At 46.2% G+C, this 24,622-nt stretch overlaps 1 protein-coding gene across 6 annotated transcripts in view; it reads left to right on the top strand.

Moving 5' to 3' along the window:
• The window catches only part of TSNAX (translin associated factor X), a 49,583-nt gene that overhangs the window by 2,477 nt on the left and 22,484 nt on the right, over nucleotides 1-24,622 (top strand). The window contains exons 1-3 of one of the 6 annotated variants that reach the window (XM_080586433.1): nucleotides 16,623-16,696; nucleotides 17,247-17,312; nucleotides 18,197-18,352. The exons of 1 other annotated variant lie outside the window; for it this stretch is intronic. In XM_080586433.1, coding sequence (XP_080442559.1) covers nucleotides 18,226-18,352 — 127 coding nt within the window. In that variant the 5' untranslated portion in view covers nucleotides 16,623-16,696; nucleotides 17,247-17,312; nucleotides 18,197-18,225. Of the gene's footprint in view, nucleotides 1-16,622; nucleotides 16,697-17,246; nucleotides 17,313-18,196; nucleotides 18,353-22,373; nucleotides 22,393-24,622 lie in introns of those variants that run through there. 4 more of the 6 variants (XM_080586437.1, XM_080586434.1, XM_080586436.1 and 1 more) reach the window with 4 other exon arrangements.

Genomic DNA, 24,622 nt, shown 5'->3' with positions numbered 1-24,622 from the left:
TCTAAAGTTGTACCAGTCATGAGGCGGAGGATGTGGGATAAACTTAATGCAAGGTCAGAGGGTTTTGTTTTTTTTTTATCACCACTTAGATACAGATCTGATGTGTTTATTAGAAATACCTAAAAAAAAAATAGGTTGGTCAATGAATAACTTTCCTGTTTTCGTTAAGTAGTAATAATAGCTGCATTTATCTATCCTTACATGTGCTTTATAGAGTTCAAGTGCAGCAGTTGTATGGTTGTACAAGCAACCAAAAAGAATCTTTGAAGCCCAGGGGAAGGGAAGAATGCAGGACAGCAAGACTACAGGTGTTGAATTCACAGAACAAAATCAGCTTAGAAATAAAGTTAAATACATCCCATTTCCAGCTAGTTTTGCCGTGACAGTGTCACAGTTTGTATTTAGGACTGGTGGGCCTGTAGCATTTGCTCTGTCCCCCCCAGACCACTCCACTGTGTTCTTCAGCCTGGCTGCCCTTGTTCCACGTAAGCCATTATTCATTGATCTCGACAGTGGCATTTTTCAAGCTAGCCTTTATACCAGCAAGTGAACTGTAGCAGGTTTGCAGCTTTTCCAAATAAAACCAGAGAACTGTTTGTCTCAGTTGGATTCTCTGTTAAGCTCACTTCCTTTCTAATCAGGACAAACTGTACAAAGTACATCCACGAGGCTATGCAGGTGCTCCTCTGCTGAATGCACACTCTTTTTCCGAGGCCCTCAAAGGGTTAGCGTGGTTTATTCACCTCTCAAATATTGCCCCCGCTTCTGCAGAGCCGGGAAGGGTTCATGCAGTCGTGTTGGTGCGGAGCACATAGGGTGCTGCCTGGCTCTGACCCCTGCAGAAGAGCACACCTGGTTTCCTTCTGTGACAGCTGGGACACTTCAAGGCGCTCTGTGGCCAGCCCACGCTCTGATACACCGAGGGCTCGATGCTATGCTCTTGCAGGTACCGTCCCCTACACGCAGAGTACCAGGTGCTCCTGCACTGTCCTGCACCAAACGCACGCTGCTCAGCACCGTGTAAGGTGGCACACGGCCCTTCGGGCAACGCAGGGTCGGGCTCGCAGCCCTGGGAATAATCCCCAGTCCTCTGGGCCACGTTGCACCCTGCCTTTTGCTTGTTGACACCATCGCAGAGTCTCCCTAAAAGTTTTTGCTGAAATTAACGAAATAATTTGGTTGTTTATCACTGAATATCATAATGTTGTAATGTTGAAAGGAAAAAAAACCTTTCATTATAATCTGAGATTATAAGGGTTGGGCTAAATTATAAGGAGAAGTATTCTCAATTACTTTGTGTAAACTTGAAGTGTTTAATACTGCGGGATTCCTCCAGGCTCTTCAACCGAAATTGTTTTTGCTGTCCCTGAATCTGTCTGAAATGATATGCATTTGCTTCTCAGGGAATGTAGCCTGTTTTATTACACCAAAAATACAGTTGGGGTTGATCAAGAGAGATTTATGCAGATTAAAATGTTAGACTGCTTTAATAATTGTATTCATATTTAAAGAAAAGCGAGTTACAGTAGTGAGTTACAGTATAAGACAATGTTCTTTTCTTTCTTTTTTTTTTCTTCCGAAGATGCTGCTACGAGACATCTATTTCTGTAAAGCTACGGCAATGCAGCAGGGCTTAGAAAAAGCTCAAGACTGACTTATTCCAGTCTTATCTTCATTTTAAAATTTGTACCATGAGAAGTTCAAAAGCTTTTTCCACATTGTTTGTGAGGTTTCTCCAGAGGGAGTATTTCTGGCTCTGGTTAGAAAAGAACTCCCTGTCTCCCTAAAGATTGACAATTATGTACATTTTTGGCCTCTAACTTAAGCAAGCCAGCAGGCCCTCGGGGTGCTTAAAGCCCTGTTATGGACAGAAAGTTACTTTTAAAGAACATTTTTTAAACGCTATTTGAAATCTAGGCTCTGATACAGCGATAAGCAGTTTTGAAAACAGAATTCTTGTAGGTCATGTTTATCTTAACTGCTCCACAAGTTGTTCTCAATTTTGACACAGGCACATCTAGCTTCGGAACAAGGGACTCGGAGGTAAAGAAAGTCTCTTTGGTGTTTCAGAGGGCCACAGCCATTACATGACCTTTTTACTGTGCATCTGATATGTGCTTCCTGGCCCTGTGTCATCACGGCTCAGCATCGTGACATGCTGAAAGATCATCACGGTGGAAACAATGCAGAGCAGCATTCGGATGGTGTGGCGGCCTGCCCTGGTTATTTTGTGTGTGTACCTGATTTATTGCACATCATATTTTCTCTTTCCTCCTCTTCCAGCTGCCAGGCACGTAGTTCTCTCTTCTGCCAGTGCCTTGCCTTGTACTTGGAAAAGGGAACAGGGACGCCCTGGGGCGTGGGCAAGAAGGGCAGTTCGCTTTGTGCACCTGGGGAGACCCAGAGAGCCTCAGCTCATGGGTTACAATATAACCTGCTATTACAGTCTCCATGTTTTTCTCCAGATTGCCTAGAAACTATTATCCAGAGCACAACAGAGGAGCTCAAGAACTGTCCCTGGAGCCACAAAGATGTGTTTTATTAAAGGACTGGACATTTTATCTCTGGGTGGAGATGCAGTTTCTTTTCCCTTTCTCCAGCCGGCCAGCACAATTTTTGATATCCTCCAAGTCTTTTTCTTGTGAAGGCAGTTGTACTAGCGAGAGAGATTCCAAGAAAAAGCTTAGGACACTTGCTGCTGTGAGAGGAGAAACCTGCCTCGGCAATTTAAGAGAGGAAGGAAAAGACAATAGTGAGGGAGTTTTTGAACTGATAACACCGACTATTGAGGTGTTATTCCTCAACAGACTTTGGGTTCTGATTTTTTTTTTTTGGATGAGGCAATTTCTTGAGAAGAATGGGGGTAAGCTTCATTTTTGTTTTCTAAGTGAACAATGGTGTCCTCCCTCCCCCTTTTCTTGAACAATGGGAATATGATATAACAGTTGATGTTTTGTTAGAACTATCAAGCTTGCACATCTGTCCTGAAGAGCTCACCTTTGCCAGGGCTGCCTACATACGTGTTCACGTGCATAAGCATTGTGAGCCTGAACCCGAAAGAGTCATCCCAATTTAGGTGAATTCAGCACAGCTCAGGACTTTGTTCTCCTGCACTCCCTGTTTCCCCTTGTCCCAGGACTGCCTGGGACCTCTCTGATGCATTGTCAGGATGTCCTATTGCTCTCCTACATTGCCCTCCTCGCTGTCCCCCCTATCCCAAGGGCTTTCTGATGCCTTTTCTTGCTTTCCACCCTTTCTAAAGACACAGGCTTTTATTCCTTGCCATTCTGTTTTCTGTCAGTGCTCCTCCTGTGCCCTCCTGCAACATTTTCTTTAGTCTGGGCAAGTTTAAGTTATGGTATTGAGTTGCTGCCCACCAAAAGAGGCTGCTTCCAGCAGCATCTTCCTTCACCCTGCCTTACTTTAGCACCACGCTCGTCTAGCCCTTTGGTGAGTCAGTTGAAAGAGAATAGTTTTCTGTTGGATTAACAAGTTGGATCGGCTTACCGTGTGGTTTGATGTGGTGCAAGAGAGGGTGTGGACCAGCAGGGCCAGGAGTCAGGGAGGGAAAAGCAGGACCACCCAAGTCAGAACAGTAAGCTGACTCAGTCGTGTCATGAAACTTCACCCTTATTTACTTCGTATTATATAACTTGACCCATTTCTACTCCGTCCGTAACAGAGGGAAGTCTTCCCAAGTGACCTGTTAAAATTGTATGGAGAGAATCAGCAGGTCCAAAGTGCGGGATATCGTGATATACCAGGACACGGTAATGGCTGCCATCAGCCAATTCGTCTGTCTGAGAATGTGGGGAGAGGTGCTTTGTGCTTTTGGCTCAGTGAACAGCATGCCAAGGACTTTTACAGGTTAATTTACAGGTTATTTTTCAGATTTTAGCAGTTGAAAGGTTCTGTCAATTAAAATAGTTCTTAAGATTTTAGAACTGAGCAAATGCGGTATTAAAAATTGTGATCCTGATAAATACTCAGTATGTTGGTGCTTCTACAACTCCTTGTCTCCTGTGCTAACAAGCACGACCCTCTGTGCAAATACTCCAAGTCCAATATCAAAGTAGGAAATTTCAACTTGTTTTAAAGTACTTCCTGAGCAACTTAACTTATACCAAGAACAGATATTTACTAAAATAGGAGTGCAATAGATGTGTAGTAATTTAAATTCATATATTACTATGAAAATTTGTTGCTTTCCCCCTGCACGATCTAAATTGACACTATTCATTTCATCTCTGTCAATGGCCATGGTGCTGTTAGTGACTAGTAAAACATAACGTTGATTTCGTGTGCATTTATACAAAGTGGTACCTAAATACCAGGTCCCGGAACATTAAACTTAACAGGAGTTCCTGCAAACACACAGCTGAATATGAATTATTAACATCTTTGGTTTTCTCTTGGAGCAGTAGTATGTGTTACAGAGCTGTAATTAGGGCTGGGTTGCGTCTGAGTCTTCCTATCAGGCTGCATTGTTTTGTCACTGCTAGAAGTATTACCCCTGAACCTGTTCCTTGCTCACCCAGCTAGCTAATTAGTGACCTGGAGATAAGGTGGCAGTTATTGGTAGTAGAAGAAATGGCCTTTCGTTTTTATGCAGAAGCAAAAAGCAGGTCAGCAAGCGATTTGCACATTCTTCATCCACCCACAGCGCAATGGAAGACGATAATGCTTATCTTTCCGGGGGGCAGGTTTCACTTTTTTCCTTACTGTTTTATTAGGCCTACGTTTTCTCCCCGGCATTATTCTTTCTTTTGGTTGTTGTTGGGTTGGTTGATGTTTTATATGTTTGTTTTGCTTTGTTTTTAATTTCAAGCTATGTCCAGTGCTAGGGCCTCGTTTAGAAGTTTTCGTTAAAACAGATTCCTGGGAGAGTTCCTCAGATTACAGTTTCCTCACTCTGGGATATAGATGGAGATTCGATTGGAGGGAATAGGCAGAGAATAGATAGCGACTGTCCTCACCTATTTACCAAATTGTAAGCATTGTCAAAATTTGGGTGGGAGGCAAAGCTCCTCCCTTGTGCAAACAGAGCCTCCAATAAAAGCCATGTGCTGTGGGCAGGAGTAGTTAAGGGCTTTCATTTTAGTTGTTTTTTTTTTTTTTCTAAACAAACAGCAACTTATCAATGTGGGAGGCCAAACGTGGCCAGCTCATATACACACAAAGGCTCATGTGTCTGCGGATATGCCTGCTCTGCACATCCAGCCTGCTCCTTACCTTATTTTAGTTAGGGTGACCATTTCTCCCCTATTTTAAGAAATATTCTTCATTTCATATGTCACGAGTAAAAGAAACGCTGAATCATATCTCTGTAGAGCAACATTTTGCACTGCATTTTCTTTTTAATTGAACATTATATTTGATTTAAAAATATTGGCCTCGAGAGACTGAATCTTTTTCAGAAAAAGCTACAGCATGAAGCTAAAAATTCTCGCTCTATATTATCTTAAGACAGCACTGAATCACAGACCTAGAATAAAAATTAATTGCGAATGTGGGCTCGTGTTAGAGGGTCTGATTTTGCATTTGTGATCCAGATATGGAAGAGGCACGTAAGGAAGAAAACGTCTTTGAAGGTTCATAAATGCCAATGCATAACGCTGAATGCTTGCCTCATGCACCGAATATTTCGCTGCAGAGGTCTAGTGAACGCTCCATGCAGGGCAAAGCTGTGAAGCAAGGTAGCAAACTAGTTTCCCTTGGTCAGCTGTCAGCACAGCCAGACGGGAGCCCTTCCAGAACGACCTCTGGAAACACTCATCTAGCCTCATCAGCGGTCTATAAATAGAGGACGTTTTCATCCCCAAGGAGGTTCTGCAACGCCGTGCCGCGGCTCAGCGCTGCGCTCCCATGGAGGCAGCAGAAGGGGTGTTACAGAGCCATGTGGTGGAACCGGCGCCGGGCCCTCTTCGTGTCAAAGATGAGGTCTGCTGGCAGGTGGGGAGGAGAATTGGGATAGAAGGCTCTTCCCAAAAGCCTCCCAAAAAGGGAGAAATTCACTTAGGTCCTACACAGAAACTGCTGCCTGCAGAGTGACAAATCCAGCCACCGTGACCTTCAGGGGAAGTGACAAAGACACCTGAGAAAGGGAACTAGAAGTAGCTTCCCTTTCTGAAATGTTTCATTTCTCGTGAAACAATACTTTATGTTAGAGCATTTAAGGCAGAAGGAGCAACTTGGAAAGATGAAAAGGTGGGAGCTGGAAATACATTTCCAGAGCAGCAACTTAAAATAGCTGCACCCCTATGTGAGCCTTCCTGGTACTGAAGGCAATTTTACACCATGGGCATAGGTAGGGCAAGACTGGCTTGCCCCATGCAGGGGGAGTTCAGAACCAGCAGTTCCTCTCCTCCCGTACGGATCCAGCGGTCAAGAAGCGCTCCTGAAGAGGAGAAGACATCTTTCCCTATCCAGAATGAACAGAGAAGTGCTTTCACTGGGATGAATGAAAATAGCAATAAATGCTGTAAGAATTATGTAGCATTCCCTACTGTGTTAATTACCACATAGATTTTTTTTAATTGCTCATGGACTGTCACGTGTGAGATAATACACCAACAGGGTAACCACAAATGTAACTCTAGAGTAAGTTCTAAGAGCAAAACACTTAGAGCTTTGTGTCTAAAACATATGTAAATATCAAAAGCTACCGGCTGACTGCTACAGAACCAAGGGGAAAAAAAAAAAAAAAGGTCCTACCCATTTTCATCAACATAGGTCTCTTTACTGAGACTGCAGATTAAAAAGTGTTGTCTTACAAAAGTTAGTTACACTATGTCTTACAAAATTTATCTACAGTTTCAATGGGGACAAAAATTTGTTGGGGTCAAGCTTCATGTAGTATTTGCAAAAGAAGTAACTTTAAAATTGTGATTGAAAAATAAAATTTGAGTCCGACTTCTGATACCTCAGCATCACCGAAATATCAGTATCTCCGTTATGCATCTGAAAGAGGAATACTCTATTATCTGTTAGATTATTTGGAGGGAAAATCTGAAAATATAGGACAAAATGCCATATTTTGGAACCAACATAGCTAATTTGGGAGACAATGTTCTGGCTACAGAAGAATGAAAAATGAAAAATCATTTGCCTGCTCACAGACTGCATATTGAGCAAAGTGGGCTGTAGGTAAGTTAGTATTTGAGCCCAAAAACCTTTGATCTACAATCTTTAAACCTTTTTTCTTCCTGCCAGCAGAGTTTCAGCATTAAAAGAGATCTTTATTTTGTTGTTATGAAATGGTAATGTAGGAGCACTGAGCCATTGCCCTGCAAGATTGTCATCCTTCTGCCTTCCTCAAAGTTTCATCCAGGTACAGTTTCTGTACAGGCACGGGAGATGTGCTGTCTGTGTCAGAACTGTACTTCTCTCAGTGTGCTAAGGTTTGATGGTAGAGTTTTGAGATCAGAACAATCTGATCTTACATGTGCTGGAGTGTATGATATGTACTAATTAAATGGTAAATTGCAAAGGAAAAAAAAAAAACAACTGATCACAGAAAACTTGGTCATGTTTGTGGCTTTTAAATACGCCATGACAAAACATAAAAAGCGGAAAGGGATTTCATGCAGCAGTGTGCATGAGCTCCAAACCCATTCCCTATGCTTTCTGATTCCAGCGAGCAAAATGACCCTATCCTGGTTACCTGAAACTAGGCTGATTTTTCTGGGAACACATGGCAGGCCTACACCTTAACAAAAGTCTGGATTATGCGTACTGAGGGATTTGGGAGAGCCCACGCTCTTGTGGGAGGAGGTGTCTAGGACACAGCCTTAGAGTCCTGGTTTTCTGCCTTTCTCAAGATGTGTGGTTCCTTGTCTGCTGTGATCTCAGATGCCAGAGTGGGAAGAGTTTATGTAAACAAACCTGCTTACATGCACAGAAGAGTAGTCACCCTGAAGCTGGTGTAATCCATCCGAGCAGCTTCACAGAAACCTTAAGGCTGTACTTTTTAAGTGGTGCACACGTAGCTGCGATGTGTACCGTGCGTGGTTTTCAGACTATTTTGTTACCCTTTTGCTGAGTGCTGCAACGCGCTGCTCAGAAGTTTGTCTGGCTGCACACTCTGTCGTCGGGAGAGTGCCTGAGAAGGAAGGGAGCGGCCAGGACTTGCTTCCAAGTGGTTTATTGACTATTAAACTCTTATAGCCAGATAAAAGCAACAGCAAATAACCTGATACGTGTGTTACAGCAGTGCACCGTCTCACCGTCTCCCTCCCTGCATCGTATTTCCTATCTAGGTCACCACGCAGCATGAGGCTGTTGGTTCACCAGATAATGTTTCCTCACGGCGACCCAGACGCAGCCACGACAGGCACATTTTCGGTCTGTTTATGCAAACCGCCAGTGTCCTGAGCCTGTTCCTGGCACGTATTTCACCTTCTTCCTTGCTGGTTCAGTGCCTGGTACAGCTTGCCCAGCCTTATGGATGGAGTTGGCTACACTGACATCTAAACAGCTCTGGAGATCAAGCCATCTTTGCCTGTCAAACAGAAATTCCATCACTGTCCTGCAACTGCCGTGTAATTAAATCTTCTCCTGCTAAGCATACTCTGGTTTAACGAGTTTAATGAGTCATGGTGGCAAAGGGAAAGGAGAGTCCCCAAAAACAAGAATGGGCACAAACACCCCCTTGATAATCATCTTATTTAGAGAGAATAAGGTTCTTGCCTTTCCAAAGAAGCGAACACCAGATTCCCTCAGATCCCTCATCAGAGTGCCTCACACTGCTGTGCACCAGGGTACCTGGAGAAAGTGATTCTGCACGTCTGAATTTCATAAGCTGTTGTAGCGTAGATGCTCGCAAGGAAGCGGTTTGGTTTGAGCGTGTGGCATACTGGTTTGCGAGTGCTTAAGAAGGAAGGAAGAGGTGAGAACTTGCCAATTCAGATGTTTGCTCTCATTAACTCAAACCCAAACCAGTCTGTACCACAGGACACTACTACGTGAGTGAGGAGAGGATTTCTCCTTTCCATTGCCAATGCCCAGCAGTCAACATCCCAGCATTTAAAGCAGCATCGAAACGACTCCTTCCTAGCTGCCAGAAACCAGGTGCATGAAAATGGCTGATGCGAGGATGTCGCTCAGGAGCACCACTCTCTCGCCCTTGCTGAGGCAGAAGAGTGCACACTGTGCATCGCTAGGACCACCTGCACCCTGCCCTGCCAAATTTTGTTCCAGCAGGGAGGGACCGTGCCCCTGGCAGTGTGCAGTGGGCGGTGTGGCATTGCCCCCAGCAATGGAGGCAATGAGCACGGGTGTGCTCTGGCATTCACCCCTCCAACTTCAGCTGGAAGAAGAGGGGTCTCCGGCCTGGCCATGGCCATGCGGCCAGGTGCAGGCTATGGCAGCCCAAGCAGGGCTTTCCGTAGGGCTGTTCCCCCTCTTCCTTTGCGATGCTGCCCCAGGAGGTGCTGCAGCTGCCCCAGCAGCCAGCCTGCTCCTCCTGCGGCTGCCCTGTGTCTCTGAGGCATCTCCAAGGGCCAAGCACTGCGTCCTCCTTGCTGAGCCAGCTGGTGTCCTGTGCTTGTATTGATGCTCAGCACCAATACAGGGCTCTGCCATCCCCCAGAAGGGACGAGGACCGGCCTCTGCTGCAGCTCCTCTGCTTACCTTGTCCTTTCACCTTAAGCTCTTCACCTCTCTGGGTCCCGTTGCAAATGACGAATTAAACCCTTAATACCCCTGAGCAGGGATGCAGGGTTAAATCAGATGAAAGATTGGAGCACCTGAGCAGGATTTATGCTGAATTATGGGTCCTGAGTCTACAGCGGGGGTCCCAAATGCCCCCCAGCAGGTAGCCACACCACTGGTGGTGCCAAGCCATACATGGCACCAAGTCAGCACAAACTGCTCACATCTCGTTCGAGAACCAGCCGTTCTCTCGCTGCACACCTCACTTGGTGGGCATCCAAACCCATCGCCAGGAGAAAGTGGCACATGAAGTGCTTTGCAGAGCCCTGCAAACCTGTGACCTGCAGAAAGCAGTGGGATTCATACACAGCCTGCTCCTCCGGACACAGCTGGCTGCTTGCTTCTCCCCTTTTCAGTCCTATGGGTGTTTTTTTGAGGTAGTCATGAAATCAGGTGCTCGAGGTGCTGGCTGAAAAGAGGGGCCTGTGCGAGCAGGAAGCACGGTTCGTACATGAGAAGGTCTGGTGTACAGCGCCTTCAGTTTGCACATCCCAGGAAAAATGAAAAAACAGTAAATAAAACTGTGCTTGTTTTGGCTCGGGTGCCTGGAGATTGTGATGAGCTAGTAGGATTTAGTGTAATTCACTTATTTCTCTTTTATGAGCTGTGAAGTTCAGGCTGATTTTCTCTAACTCATGACTTTCTCATTCTTCAGAGGCCTGATCCCTGATCCCTTTTTAAGCCTTGACATCCACGCTATTTTTAGTCTCGCAGACTATTTTCGGACAGCATCTACAAGACTTGGTCTTTTTTCTGGCTAGCTCCACAAGCCAAACTGTGTTAAGCTCTCCTCGTCTCATACCTTGGTTGCTGCAGCATCCTTCCTCTGGCTGTGAGAGGCACGCACGTGCCTCTTCCTTGACATTTTCTCACCGGGCTGCTCTTTCCCCCGACACCCTTATCTCAGGAGGAGAAGCTCTCAGCCCGCGTATGTTGTGATGAACGTATGCAAGCAGGTTGACTTTTAGCACGCCCAGAGCAGGCCGGGTGGTTTTGCTGCCCTGCAGGTCGCTGCAGGAAGGAGCACGGCCCTCGGGGCTCCGTGTGAAGGAGCCGTGGGCTATTGAATTGCTGACAGGGGGGGGCTGTTTGTCACCAGCACCACCTTTCCCTGTCCCGTGTCCCGTGGCTGTCCCGGGGAGGATGCGCACCACTCCCACGAGGGAGCAAGGAGCCCTGGGGAAAGGCGGCCGCAGGGTGCCAGAAGAGCCTGCCAGCCCTCATTAAACTCCTCCAGCCTGCAGCCTAATTGCTGTGAGCTCCAAGTCGCCTCAGGAAGCAGGTCGTCCGGGGGAGGCTCGGGGCCAAATGACCTGATTCTCACTGGTGTAATCCATGACTGGCTGCGCAGAAGCAATCTGCATGTTCAGGTAGCTCCGAGCCCTTCTTCCCTGACAGCGGCTGCCTGGAGCCTGCAGAGACCCCTTCTTCTCCGGCGCTCCTGTATCTGCTGTGATGCTGTGCGACTTACCTTGGGGCTTATTTTAAGCAACAGTACAGCACCGGTCTGTAGTTTTTATAAAGTACATCTTGTATGTATAGAAATACCATAAAGCTGCTCTCAGCAAGCACAGATTGAGTTTCCCCTAATCTCAAGCCATCAAACACAACTAACTGCTTGCCTTTGCTTCCCCAAACCTTCAGAGCCCATCTCCATTCTCTCACTGGCAAAACACAAGGTGAAGTCTCACCTTTGAGGAGACATTGACACGAATCCCTGTGCCACCTTTGATTTTATCCCTGCAACATCATGCTCTCTGGCACACTGACTTCTCAGGAGATGCTCACAGTGAGCATCCTCTTCCAAAACTTCTTTAGGCTGTCCGCAGCCAAATTGATGTTGGCATTGCCCCTTGGGCTGGCCAGGCAGTGACAACAGTGACAGTGCTATAACAATACGTACCACAGTGGTGATGTATTGCTAAATGGGTGTGATACCAAGCAGTATCACATACAGAATATCACTCAATTTCTCTGCATGCTGTTAACAGGATTAGCTCAGATCTTAGAAATTAAAATAGAAATACATGGGCTCTGGCTTCATGCAGCTGGCTATACACGGAGCTTATGAAACAGAGATTCCAAGCCTGGTAGAAATAGTGAAAAAATATATAAGACTTTTTGTGCCTAATGTTTTATTGACATCACACAGAATTTGCCTTGCAGACTAACCTAGGGTGTCAATCTACTATATTTTTTTTAAGATAGTAGTTTATTTCTTCCCCAGAACATGTTCTAATGTGTTGTCTAGTGTTGTACAAAATATAGCAATCGCTCAGATGTTTTATCTTGCTTGTGGTAGAAAATGGTACTGTTGTGACAATGCAGAAGTGGTCATCCCCACCTATTATGCAGACAGCATAAAGACATTTTATAATAGAACAGCAACTCCCAAATAAGAACTGAAAGAAATTTAACAGCGTAAGTCACCTCTATCATCCAAAGCAGGGCTTTTGCCAGTATAAACTAGTTTGGTTACAAAACATCACAGTTCTTACTGCAATTATTATACTAGGAAAACTAGTAGATCCAGACTGCCTACAAAAACATGACTGCAGCAGCCACCGATATCCTGAGGACTTGTTGTGCCAAAGCCAGTGCAGTTGTAACTCCTGATTTCATTGAAAGTTATTCCAAGAATGAGTTTGTCCCACAAGACTGGAATCCCTTTCAAAACGAGAGCGTAAAATGCGCTGCAAGTAAAATCGCACATTCTGGGAAATATGTAAAAAGTAGAACTTTTTTTTTTTCTTGTACAGTTGGGGGAGGGGTTGCAGGATGAAAATGAGTCATTTATGAACTGTAGGAATTCTGCCACTCTACCCAGTACCTAGCCTCCCACGAGCGTGCTACCCTCAGTATTATTTTGCAGCTCCAGGTGGCCTCTTTTTTCCTCCGAGATAGTGCAGCCGGGCCTTCCAGCCAATAAAACAGCTAAACAGAACTTTTTTTAGCTTGATAAATATATCTGCTGTGAAGGTATTGCGCAGTGTATGTGGATCCAAATGGGGCTGAGGTGTGGGCTAGGCACTGAGCAGCTCAGGACTTAGACAGTCACATGCTCGGCAGGAGGAACTCGCTCCCTCCGAGCACGTAAGCAGTGGAAACTTACAGCACGTAGGGCACAGCAGCTCTAATCCCTCTCAGCTACACAAGTTCCCAGCCCCGTGCTTTGGTTTCCACAAGTGCTCAGGTGGCCTCGCGAGGGGCGTGCAAGGTGACCTGCCAGTGGACAGGCTGGTGGCATGCTGGGCGCCCAGCCCTGTGCTCAGCCCCACCAGTGCCCTCTTTGTGGGTCTTAGCTATGGGTGGATCTGCTCTGCTGTGGGTCTGCTCTGCTGTGCTGTGGGTTTGCTAAGCCTAGTAGAAAAGTGAAAACGCTGTCTTCATTTCACAAGGAAGAATGGAGCTTCTTCTGGGCACTGAGATGCCAAGGCACAGGGATTGTTACCACGAGTCAAGTTTGGCTCTCACTGTCGGTGAAGGAAGCAGCTGAAAAACGATGATGGCTTTGCTGCAGATTGTAGCTACACCAGAGCTTGGGAAGCAGGCTGGGTAGCAATGCTGCAAGAGAGATGCTGGGATGGGAGGGTAGCAGCTACTGTCCCTGCTCCCACCCCTCCTCCGATCGGGGACAGCATCCCCGATGTGCCAAGGTCTTCTTCCAGCTCCCTGCTTCCCCTCAGCCATTTGTGTTTTCCCATGAGTGGCGTGAGCCAGCCCCAGCCCTGACCTTTTATCCTTGGAGTGCCAAAAGTCAGCCAGAGTAGGAAGTGAAGCGCAGAGCCCCCGCTGCGGCAGGACTCGACCTGTGTGCATGGGTTAAGCTCCTTTGCCTGCTTTTCTACAACACCGCAAGGGTTATGCGTTTCGGAATCTGCCCTATGCACACATTAGTCATTTGTCAAAAGCCTGCCAGATACTCATTTTCCTTCTTTATCTGTTGCACCAAACTGCTGTTTAGCTTAACTTGGCATTTGGAAAAATCTTGTCACCCAAATCACATTAGCAGAAGGTGAAAGTAAGCACAGAGGAAACAAGGACAACTGCATTTATTCCATGTGGGCAGATTACTTGTTCTTTTCCGGTGGAACAACTGTGAATGTTTTTCTTAGTAAAAACAAAAGAAAAGAAAACCCAAAACCCTCTGGCTAACTACCAGCTTCAGCTGTACCAGCTCTGCCCAGCTGTGTGCGTGCAGCTGAATGATGCCCCACAGAGAGGACGTTCCTATTACTTGGCTCTTTGGGATTAACTGTCCCTTTCATCAAGTTGGCTTGGACTAAAGTTGCTGCTGATCAGGTAATGCAAATCTTCCTGAGAAAGACTCTTAGGCTATTGATTACAAAAGATAGCCATTTCAACAGCCATTACACAACACAATTCAACCCCTAGATGTTGCAGGCAGTTGCTCTAATAGTTAGGAACTGTTTATTGATCACAGCCAGATATGAAAACGTGCATCCTTTACCCTAAGTGATGCTGAATATCTAGTGCAGCGAGATGAAAGTCGTTGTTTATGCCAGTTGGGGATGGAGCTCTGCCAGAACGTGGGAGGACGTACATTATCTAACATCCTACCTAGCACGTAACAGCCAAGAACGACAGGCAGGAGGAGAACATGCAGTGCTTCTGCTTGTGAAATGCAGTGCCCGAGAAGCAGAAGGGCATGGACTTGCTCCCATCTCATGTCGGGTGTCTAAATGAAGCACCAGCGTCAGGAGCACAGGCATCCTGGGTGCTCTCTGAGAGAGCGCTGCAGTTCAGACATGAGGAGGGATAAGTTGCTTTCTACAGGCACCCCCCTCCCTCTCTATCGCAGCAGAAGAGCAGCCTCCAGGGACAAGTCCAGCTGCAGAGAGGGAGGCAGAGGGAAGATACAGAGGGGACGAGGGACACCCTGAATGCTGAGCTCAGGATTCCTCTGGGGTAGAGCCGCAGCCAGCAGAAGTCAGCATGCAGAGGAGATCCTGTTGTCTCCAGCCCAGAGGTGCATTCGGGAGGAAGGTTGCGCTGGGACAGTCCCCGTGAGATAAGAACCTCCCGTGATGCCAACCCCGAAGCTATGTTGATTAACACTGGGACGAAAATAGCCCTCGGAGATTTTACGCTAGCGAAAGGTCAGCCAGACTAGGACATCAGGACTAACATCTAAAGGAGTGTGATAGATAGCACCTTTTCTCCCTGCGTGCTGGACTTCTGCTCTAAAAATAGACTTCTGAACTATTTATTGGCACAATTGTGTGTCCCCTCTGCCCAGAAACAGGTTTACCTCTGAGTGCCGTCACCATATATATGGGTATCAGAATGTTTTGAGGAGGCCCAGGCTCAGGCCAGGATTGTACTCTGCTGACAGAGAATTTAAAATACAGCCCTGCCCTACATCCCCTTGCTCTCGGTCTGTCCCTTGTGAATGCTCCCTGTGAAGACCCACCAGGTCTCAAAGCCCACTGAGGGCCCCAGGCCCAGGGCCTCCTCCACACCAACAAAGCTTACATCCAAGCAAGCCGCAGACAAACAAATTCAGCACAACTCCTTGAAGCAAAGGTGTGCTTTTACTTTCCCGGCAGTGGCTGCTCTCAGCGGGGCGGGGGAATGCCCTGCAGCTGCCCACTCCTTCCACTGACCGCAGAAAGCGGCAGCCAAGGAGCAGGGAGAGCGAAGGGGGTGGCTTCAGAGAGGCTTTGGAGATGCTCCAGCTGCTGCAAGGCCAGAACTGTGCTGAAGGAAAACAGCGGGCGGTTCAGTAACCTGGTGTGGCTGTCAGTGCCAAGGTGACAAGGGGCGTTTTGCTGTGGTTGTCCTCAAGCCTGAGGGGAGCCAGCTCCATGTTGAAGCGGTGGAGGTGGAAGAGCACACCTCTGCTAGCACAGGGACAAAGCCAGCCCTCAGGAGGTGACCGATGCCTTCGGAGGTCTGAGGTCCTCCGGCTGTGTGGGCACAATTGGCAGCGCTCACAGTCCTGTGACAGGAGCCATGCTCCCCCCTGCCCCTTCTTCCAAGCACAGGCTTTGGGGTTCGTAAATATGGAAGAGTGCTCTGTGATGTGTATTAGCACCTGGCTGCCCACCATGGCCAATGTATTATTTTTAAAGTATCCAGGTGTGGAAAAGACTGTACATTAAACTGATCAAAATACACGTTCCTTTCTCATGGTGGTGACTGGCCCACCACGAATGTGTAGCCACAGCACCTATAACCTGTAGTAGTTGTACTCCTCCCCCTCTTCCTCTCCCTGTGTGTCTGCCTGCATTTTCCTGGCAAAAGCACTAGGTGTGGTTCAGCCAGACCTGCTGCTTGCTGTGTCCCCAAAACCCTTGTGCCACTGCAGCTGGGGGCGAGGCGTGCTGCGGCCCGGTTGTTCCCTCCTGCTTGGCAGAGGACGCACCTGGGCTGGAGAAATGAGCCATTTAACTACCGCTGAAGATCAAAATGAAGAGCGGCTTTGGAAAACTGGCAAGTGTTAAGCAATGCCCGGGGCAGCAGGAGAAACAGAGGAGAGTTTTGTGTTTTGCACGGCATTGTGAGAAAAGGGAGCGACCTTCCTCGAGGGCTGGGAGACAGCGGTTCAAAGATTTGCCTCATCGTCTGTGCAACCAGTGAGGCACCTGCTTGTGTAAGATCAAAGTCCAGGAACGCCTCACCTCACTGGGACACCATCTGTGGCCGCTCTGAGGACAGGAGCAGGAGACAGAGGTGGGAGTGGAGCCCTCCAGCCTCTGAGCCCGGTGGCCCTCAGTCACTTCAGGCAACCATGAGGTACAGGTGCCTCAGGAACTAGCTGCGCCTCATACTGAGGATCGGTAACATTTTTGTGCTGCTGTCTTCCTGTGTGCGAAACCTGTTTCTTCATGCCTCGGATAACTAGGAACTTTCCTCACATTTCAGGACTCTGTCTGTTGATGGCCAGTTTGTACTCAGGTGTTTTGTGTCAGACCGTCCTTCAAGTTGAATAGTCTGTCATTTCCCTCCCTGCCTCCCCAAGGTATTTATGAAGAGAAATCATAAGCTCTCTCTTCCTTTGCTTTCCTGAAATTCTTCCAGCTTCTCACAAGTATCTCACTGGAAGTATCTCCAGTGCCTGTTTTTTTTTAAATGGCAGTCTTACTCTGCAAGCTCACAGTCATCATGCTATCATCAGGTTATCTTCTGGATTCGAATTCAGCTCTTCAGTCATTTCAAGTCCTGTTTGTTGCACAAATTCTTGTTCTTAGTTCTCTCACATATGAGTTTTACTACAGCATTTCATTCTATTTGCATAACTTCAGCACTCAGGGATCTCTCCCTGTGATAGCCATAACTTCTTGAGTACTGGCAACACCCTCCAACTTTCTGCTGTTGACAGATTTCATCACACATCAGTCAGGTTTCACAAGACTCCTAGTTGATTTAGTTATTTATTTTTATTTATTTATTTTTATTTTGTTGTATCTAAATCATGAGTAAAAATATTAAAATCCCTAAGACTGGTCTTAGTGGAACCCCCTGATTCCAGCACGGGACCTTTCCAACATTACTTATCTTTTTCCCTTCAGGCAGTTCCTCACCACTTCATGATTTGCCTACTAACCTCCAGCTTCTCCAGTTTGCCTTTTAATTAGGTAAGTAGTGGCACTGAATCAAATGCTTTACTGAATCCCAATAGGTGAGATCTACTATGCTTCCTTTGCCAAAGAGATTGGCTTATCACATCTAAGAAAGATTGCTTAGTTTGGCATCATCTGGTTTTGAAAGACCCATCTTGCATCTTATCCTGTTTCCCAGCTACTCGTAACATGCAATTTGTAATTACTCATTCCTCTGAATTTGTTGTAAAGGTCTCAATATGCAGTTGGCAGGTATCTTGTGAGGACGTGTTCCGTACGTTCATAAATCAGATACAGAATTTTTGTGTGACAGATCTAAATAATATGCTGTGCCTTCTTGTGCTTTCATTAGCTTTTAACATGGTCTATTTTTAATGCTTTATTTATCAGTTAGGTGAGTTCTTGCCCCTGAAGGTGTAAGTGGTTTCACTGACCTTATTCAGGACCTTCTGTACAGGCTTTATATGTCCTTTATGTGCGTATTTTATACTTTAGTTCCCAGGTTGTGCACTGTGTGAATGCCTTATGCCCTCAGGCTCTGGGAAGAACAGGTTGTAAAATTTGCAAAGAGTTTCTTGGCTGACTGTCGAGTATAAAAGTAGTGTTTGAAGGAGGGGAGCAAAATGGCCAGGGTAGAAACAATATTTTTCCTTCAAGTCACGCAGGTTCTTTGAGAGCTGCGGTGCTGCAGTGTCAGGGGAACATAAGAGTTAGTTTTCCTCAGAGGGATGCTCTCCCTGCGAAGCCAGCAGTAGCTGTTTGGGTGAAGCTTCAACAGGGAAGCACTTTTATAGTCCCTATGCTGGATGGGGAATCCCCCACCAGTGACTAAGACAGAATAGTGACCTTCATCTCCTGATTCATTTCCCTTCTCATTCTGCCATCTTTTTCTTTTTTAGGGAACTCTTCTTATTTCTGAACTACAGTGATGTTCTTCACAGAGATCTTCACAATCTTCCAAACATCTCTCCTTTATTCCCCAGCAAGCAACATGCTACATGGCAGTGAACCTGTATCCCTGAGGATTTGCACATTGCAAGGGCAGAATTTATCAGGTGAGAAGAACAATTATTGTGTAATGTTCAGTTTTCCAGCTTAGCAAAGATAAGGTTTTCTTCAGTCCTCACGCTGTCTCCCACTAGTATTTTTAGGATCGTCTCCACAGCCAGCTCCGCGTTACGGGAGGTTCTGCAGTAAGCTTATTTCTAGCTTTCATCCTGCATCAGGCCTCTGCGGTTCATGGGTCTAACATCCAGTGGTCTCTCTACCAGGCAGCTGATAAACAGTATTTCATCCAGCATGGGGGGAGAGATTCCCTGCGGTTAAGAATCTAACTTAACAGCCCTAGTGGGGCTCAACCCAAGATAAGAGAAGGGATGCGGATGAGGCCATCCTAGTGATTGTGTTTGCACTTTTGCAAGTGATCCTGGTGTTGGAGGGTGTGTGCCCCAGTCATGTGAGCAAACAGCAAAGGAAACATCTATTTGCAAGGGTGAAGGGGAGGTCAGAGACATGAGCATTGCAGTTATTTGCTAAACGGGGCCTCGCAGTGTTCTCTCCACACTAGGACAGAGGCACAAATCTGGAAAGCTGGGAAAGGACATCTGTGGCCCTGTGGATTTAGAAATAAACTAAAACAATCTCTGCCTGTTAAATGCTGTCTCAAACTTCCTGAAAACAGGCTAAATTTTCACTGCCGTGGCTATTTATGGGACTGTTAAAGCATAATAATTTGTGCTTTGAAGGATGCTTGTACCTAAGATATTGCAGTCATATACCCAGTCTAATCCACCTCTTGCACTGCCAGGTACACAAGGCAGATGTGTGTCATCACCAACCAGTTCTATCCCAGACCAGTCCTTCAAAGGTGTTCACGTTGCTGACTTGCAGTTTTGCTGCTTTAGTCATTACCGTGTTTCCTGGCCTTCCTCAGGGTCACTGTCTTTTCTTTCCTCTTCATGTTGCAACAGGGCTTGTTTAAGGACCTGGCTATCTGGCACTCTCAAAACATGGCCAAGGTCAATCTGTTTTCTCCACTGTACTGTTTGTACAGCTGTGGGTAATCATACAGGCTCTGAAATCTCTGCATTCCTTAAGCTCTCTGGCTGCTTTATGATCACTGTCCCCCGCAGGCATCCCCACGGCAAGCACTTTGGTTTCTGGGGTCTTCCAAGACTTCAACTCGTACAGGTGTATATGTAATGTATTTTTAATGACAGTGGCTCAAAAGTGCTTACAGGGAAGCTTTGCATTGGTGCTGATGACTTCCATATGGGCTTGTGACAGAAACCCTGCTCCTGATGCCTGGTAATATGGGAAGCATAACCAATGCTATTTTATAAAGCAAAAAGCAATTATCTACATATGGTCTGATCACATATCGCCTGCCTTCCTTCCCTCTTTTCAGCACCGTGAAAAGCACATTTGCCCACCAGTGCCATGAAAGCTCCTGGCGCAGAGTGACCAGGATGGTCTAACCCCCATCATGAAGTATGGAAGAGAAACAGCACATGAGATATTGCCCGTAAAATCAAAGTGTCTGCAAGTCCCAAGCAGGACTTGGATGAGAACTGCAGTTGGATGGCAAAGCCTGTGATCCCCCCGTGGTCAGAGGGACCTCTGCTGTTGCCTGCTTTCTTGGGGGACTGAGTGAGTGACCTGTGTGCTTTTATGTGCATTCTGAGTCTAGATCATAATTATTGCTTCACGTGCTGATTATTAAGAATTCAACCTGATCTGCAGAGGGTCCAGGTGATGAAAAAAAACTAGGTAAAAATAAAGCTACACTGAGTGCTAAAAATTCTAGGTAACAATAAGCTACGCTGATCGCTAAAAATTCCATGTGATACTAAAGCTCTAATTATAGCCATAACTCGGTGGTGTCCTCATTCTACCCAGGATCCCTAAAGAACCTGCCTGTCCCCATAGTGTCGGGTGACAGGGAAGTGTTATTTTTATGGAAACAGAGGAAAGATTCCACACGTTTCAATCTCATACCCTTAGAGCAGTGAACAGAGATATGTATGTCGTGTATACGTATCCTGAAAAGCCCCCTGCTCCAAGATCACTCAGTGTTGTGTATTACCCTTACACAGCTCACGGTGAAGTTAGAAACTATTAACGAAGGCATTTAGCATTAGAAAGATGTTAGGATTCTTGTTTCACTTATTGCAGTTTTCTAAAGAAATGCTGATTCTCCAGGATTTGTTGATATAAATAGATTTTCCTGGAGGACAGGAAAATGAAAACTTCATGCTGTCATTTTGGAGATGAGGCTGTAAATGCACATATCATACCTTTGTTAGTTTCCTGTTTGTGGCCTTTGCACTGTGACAGAACAACAAGGTGTTCAGTCTTGTAATGAACACAATTTCATTATAATTCCAGTTATCCGGTTGGAGCTGACCACATGGCACAGTGGCCAGGGAAAACAGGGAGAAATTTTGGAGATGTGGTCAAGAAACAGGCTGTGACCAGGTCACAGCATTGGCGTGTGTACGGTAGCTTCAGTAAGGAGGTTTTCTGCCTTACCATCCTCAGGATTTTCAGGGTCATCACCCATGACATGAAGTTACATTCTGAGACTAATACTTCTTGACCAAGTCCTCTCCAGCTCATTTTCAATTGAGTGCTACTGTACTTCATCTGTTTGCCTTTAATTTTTTGTCTCGATGCAGCTCTGTATGGAAAGAGAAGGCACTGAGGCCCAACATAAAGATTCTAGTTTCTGCACCTGGACCAACACATCCCTCAGAGTATGAGAAGGCTCATAAGCCCTCTATGGCACAGAGGCTGCAGATAAAGTCTGCTAGTGTGATACCAAGACATTGTTCCTAGAGCATCTGGGTACAAAAAGGCAGAGCTCTGTATTACCATTTGAACGATGAGGTGAAACCTGGCCAGCACTGGTCACCATGACCCTATGGAGCAGAAGAGACTTAGATGAAAGTAGTGGCTAGGTGCAGGAAGAAATAAGGTTGTATGGGAAGATAGATGGAAGACCACCAGCACACTGAGGAACAAAGGTGTGCACACAAGACTTCTTCAGTGCAAACTCCATTAGCATAAAAATTCTCTGGCCCCAGCTGCGAATAAATCATCCAGAAGAAGTCCAATACACATAGCTGGTGCAGATGTAGCTACTTTTTTGCTGCAAGGCAACCAGATTTACTTCAGTGTAAACATATCAAGTATCTCATCATCTAACCTAATAAAAAGCAACAGATGATTCTTCATCTCTGCCTTGGGGAACAGGTCTACTAAGTGGAGTGGTGAATCAGATATGGAGAAAAGAGCCTGACAATGTCCATGAAGGCCCCTGAGACCAGCAGTACCAGCAGAGTGCATGCTCAGGGGGTACTTGTTAATACCCAGTTTTCTCCCAAAATTGCCATAGCCACTACAAATGCACCAGCCACTAATGTGAGTGCTGCAGAAGCCGGAGGGTTTTGCACTGCATGTGTAGGAGGGATGGGTATTTCGTTTGTTTCTTTATCCCGCAGAACAAGGGAAGCTTCTTGTTGGGGTTTGGAGTCTGTCACTGGGAGTGGTTAATACAAGGCGTGCACAGTAACTTATGGGAAGAAGGTTCCCCTAACCTGTCATTTCTTGTGTGGGTGTGTTTTGCCCTGCAGCAACCTTAACTGCTTTTTAACAGAATATTTTGGTGGGAATTGTTAGGAAAGCATTTCTCTAACTACCTGAGCCTCGCTGTGCTTTTTAGCCCTACCTATACCGCAGCATAAAATAGAGCATAAAATATTCTGTACATTGGGAATTCTCAAGACCTGATAGTCATCTCAGTGGTACCCAATTTAGACGGAATTATTTCTGATTTACATTGGCGTGAAAGAGGGTTTTCCATATGTAATGTAATATTTTGCCTCTCTCAGATGTAGACACAAACACCATTCTCAGTCTCCTTCATATGGAGGGTTAACTGCAGATGGACTAGATTAGCTCTTTTGCTAAGAACCATTACCTCAAACCTCCAGCACTGGAGAGAACCAAGAGAATGAAGGAGAATATGCATTTGGCACTGCTTATCTGAGGGGTACTGAGGATATTGAAAAGCATCTGAAGCTCCTCAAGATGGGTAAGGCTCAGATCAGAGACTGTCGCATGATGCTGTGGGGACAGACAGGTTCTTTTAGGGTTGCTGGTTAGAATGGGGACTGGCCACAGGGCTATGGCTATAATTAGAGCTCTATTATCACAGAAAAAAATTAGCAAACAGCATAGCTTATTGTTATTGAGAACCTTTAGCAGGCAGGGTAATTTCTTATTACACAGAATTTTTAGTAAATTAGCATAGTTTCCTTATCTAGAATGGTTAGTCACCTAGGCTTTTCAATCACTGGGGCCCTCTGCAGTTTGGGTCAAATTCTTAATAATCAACACATGATACAATAATCATGATCTAGACTTGGCATACACCTAAAAGCACATCAGTCACTCAGTCCTCAGAGGAAGGCGATGACGGTGCAGGCATCCCCAGCCAGCAGGGGAAGACGGGTTTTGTCAGCCAGCAGCAGTTCTGGTCCAAGTCCCACACTGGACTTTCAGCTGCTTGATTTTTTGGGCAGTATCTGGTGTGCTGTTAGGCTTCCCTGTCCCTTAACGTCTGTATCACATCCTGCTGACCTAGCGCCTGGGCTTTCACAAGGCTGGTGGGCAACCTTCCTTGTCACAATGCTGACAGGAGGCTTTCCTGTTCTACAACGCGTGTCTCCACATCCTGGTGACAACACGGGTGGGCAAATGTTCTTGTCACAATTCCAAAAAGGCAGGGAAAGAAGGGGAGTGGTCTATGTGATCACCATGCTAACAGATAACAGCCAGTCACCTCATAAAATCCTGTTGGTTATGCTAGCCATATTACTGAGTGTGAGGAACATGGGGTACCTAGGTCATAGAGACCTATGTATATGCCAAATAGCATGCAGATTCTGCTGTGATGTGATTGGATTTGCTGTTTTTGATGAGGACTGTACCTTCAGACTTTCTTGCTTAGGTGACCTCCATTTTGTGACTCCCAGAGCTGAAGGCAACTGTTTTGTTTTTCTTTTGTTTGCACTCCTACTCCATCAGCATCTTCTCCTAGACTACAACAAACCTGTGCTTTAGCCCACACATTTTTTGTGTCCTGTCACTGTGGTAGAAAAGCCCAGAGTCTCAATGAGTTGTCAATTCCCCTGCCTAACTGAAGCAGCTAGAGATGTGAAGGATCGTATCGCTTCAGTTGTAATTTGCAGGGAGCTCATGCACAGAAAGGGGAACGGGAGAGATGGGGGAGAAAGGTTAGTCTCTGCGCTTCACTTTTACTGCATTAAGGGTGTTGGTGTTGATGTAGATGCAGGATAAAGATAGTCTCACCTCGAATTCCTCCAAAGCAATTCTTTCATGTGGCTGCCTCAGTAGAATGAAATCTTTATGAAATCGCCAGCACACCCACCCAGACATAAGCCAGGCACTAACTGTTCATGTTTAGAAACAAACTTTCCCCATAGGTACATTATTCATAGCCCGTCACTTGCCAGTTTTCCCTTGGAAGACATAAACTAAACATTAGGATGAAAGGCAATGCACAGTCGGGTCTCTCTCTCTGTTTACCAGCTGGATGGTGCAGCAGACCTGTAGGATCTCTCAGCCCTCTCTGTCACACACATCTACACGCCAGCTGCCTCTGCGGTGCATTCCCAAAATCTGCTGCTCCGCTCACAGGCTGCACGGTGCTCTATTAGCACTCGGCAGGGTCCTGCGGCTTCCAAGAGAATTCCCAAATCCAACCGAGTGAGAAGCATTTGCTGTTTTCAAACATTATTCCAGGAAAAGAGGAAATCATCCTCCCGATCCATCCTGCCAAAAGACTGTGGGCATCTCTGTTGCCTAAGAGACATAACAGGTTGTTGTTATAACAACTGCAGAGCAGCTGACCTCCCGCTTCCTTTCGTCAGCCAGCTGCAAACATCCTCGGTCATGTAACAGTCTCAGACCGAACATCTGACCCCAGTTTATGCAATTCCCCTGTGACAGTTTCGTAAGCTTTTTGTCACTTCACTCGATTGTTTGTCAAAAGCGCTCACGGTTGGATCGCCCAATGTGAATGTTTCAGTATGACAGAGAGCGTTATGGCTAAGCCCTCCATCTCCAAGGCAACCCCACAGCCTTGCTCTAAGGGTACACCATGTCACGAGCTAAAAACAAAAGGATATGTGGAGATAATTCCAGCTTGGACTGTCCGTAGTGTTACTGCTTTAGCAGTGACTTAAAGAGACATCCTCTGGCTGGTTATTTAATTGGGGGGGTGGGGGGGGCATCACGAG

Source organism: Anser brachyrhynchus, assembly GCF_964034855.1.
Source record: "Anser brachyrhynchus genome assembly, chromosome: 3".
NCBI lineage: Eukaryota > Metazoa > Chordata > Aves > Anseriformes > Anatidae > Anser > Anser brachyrhynchus.
This window is presented reverse-complemented; position numbering and strand designations above follow the sequence as displayed.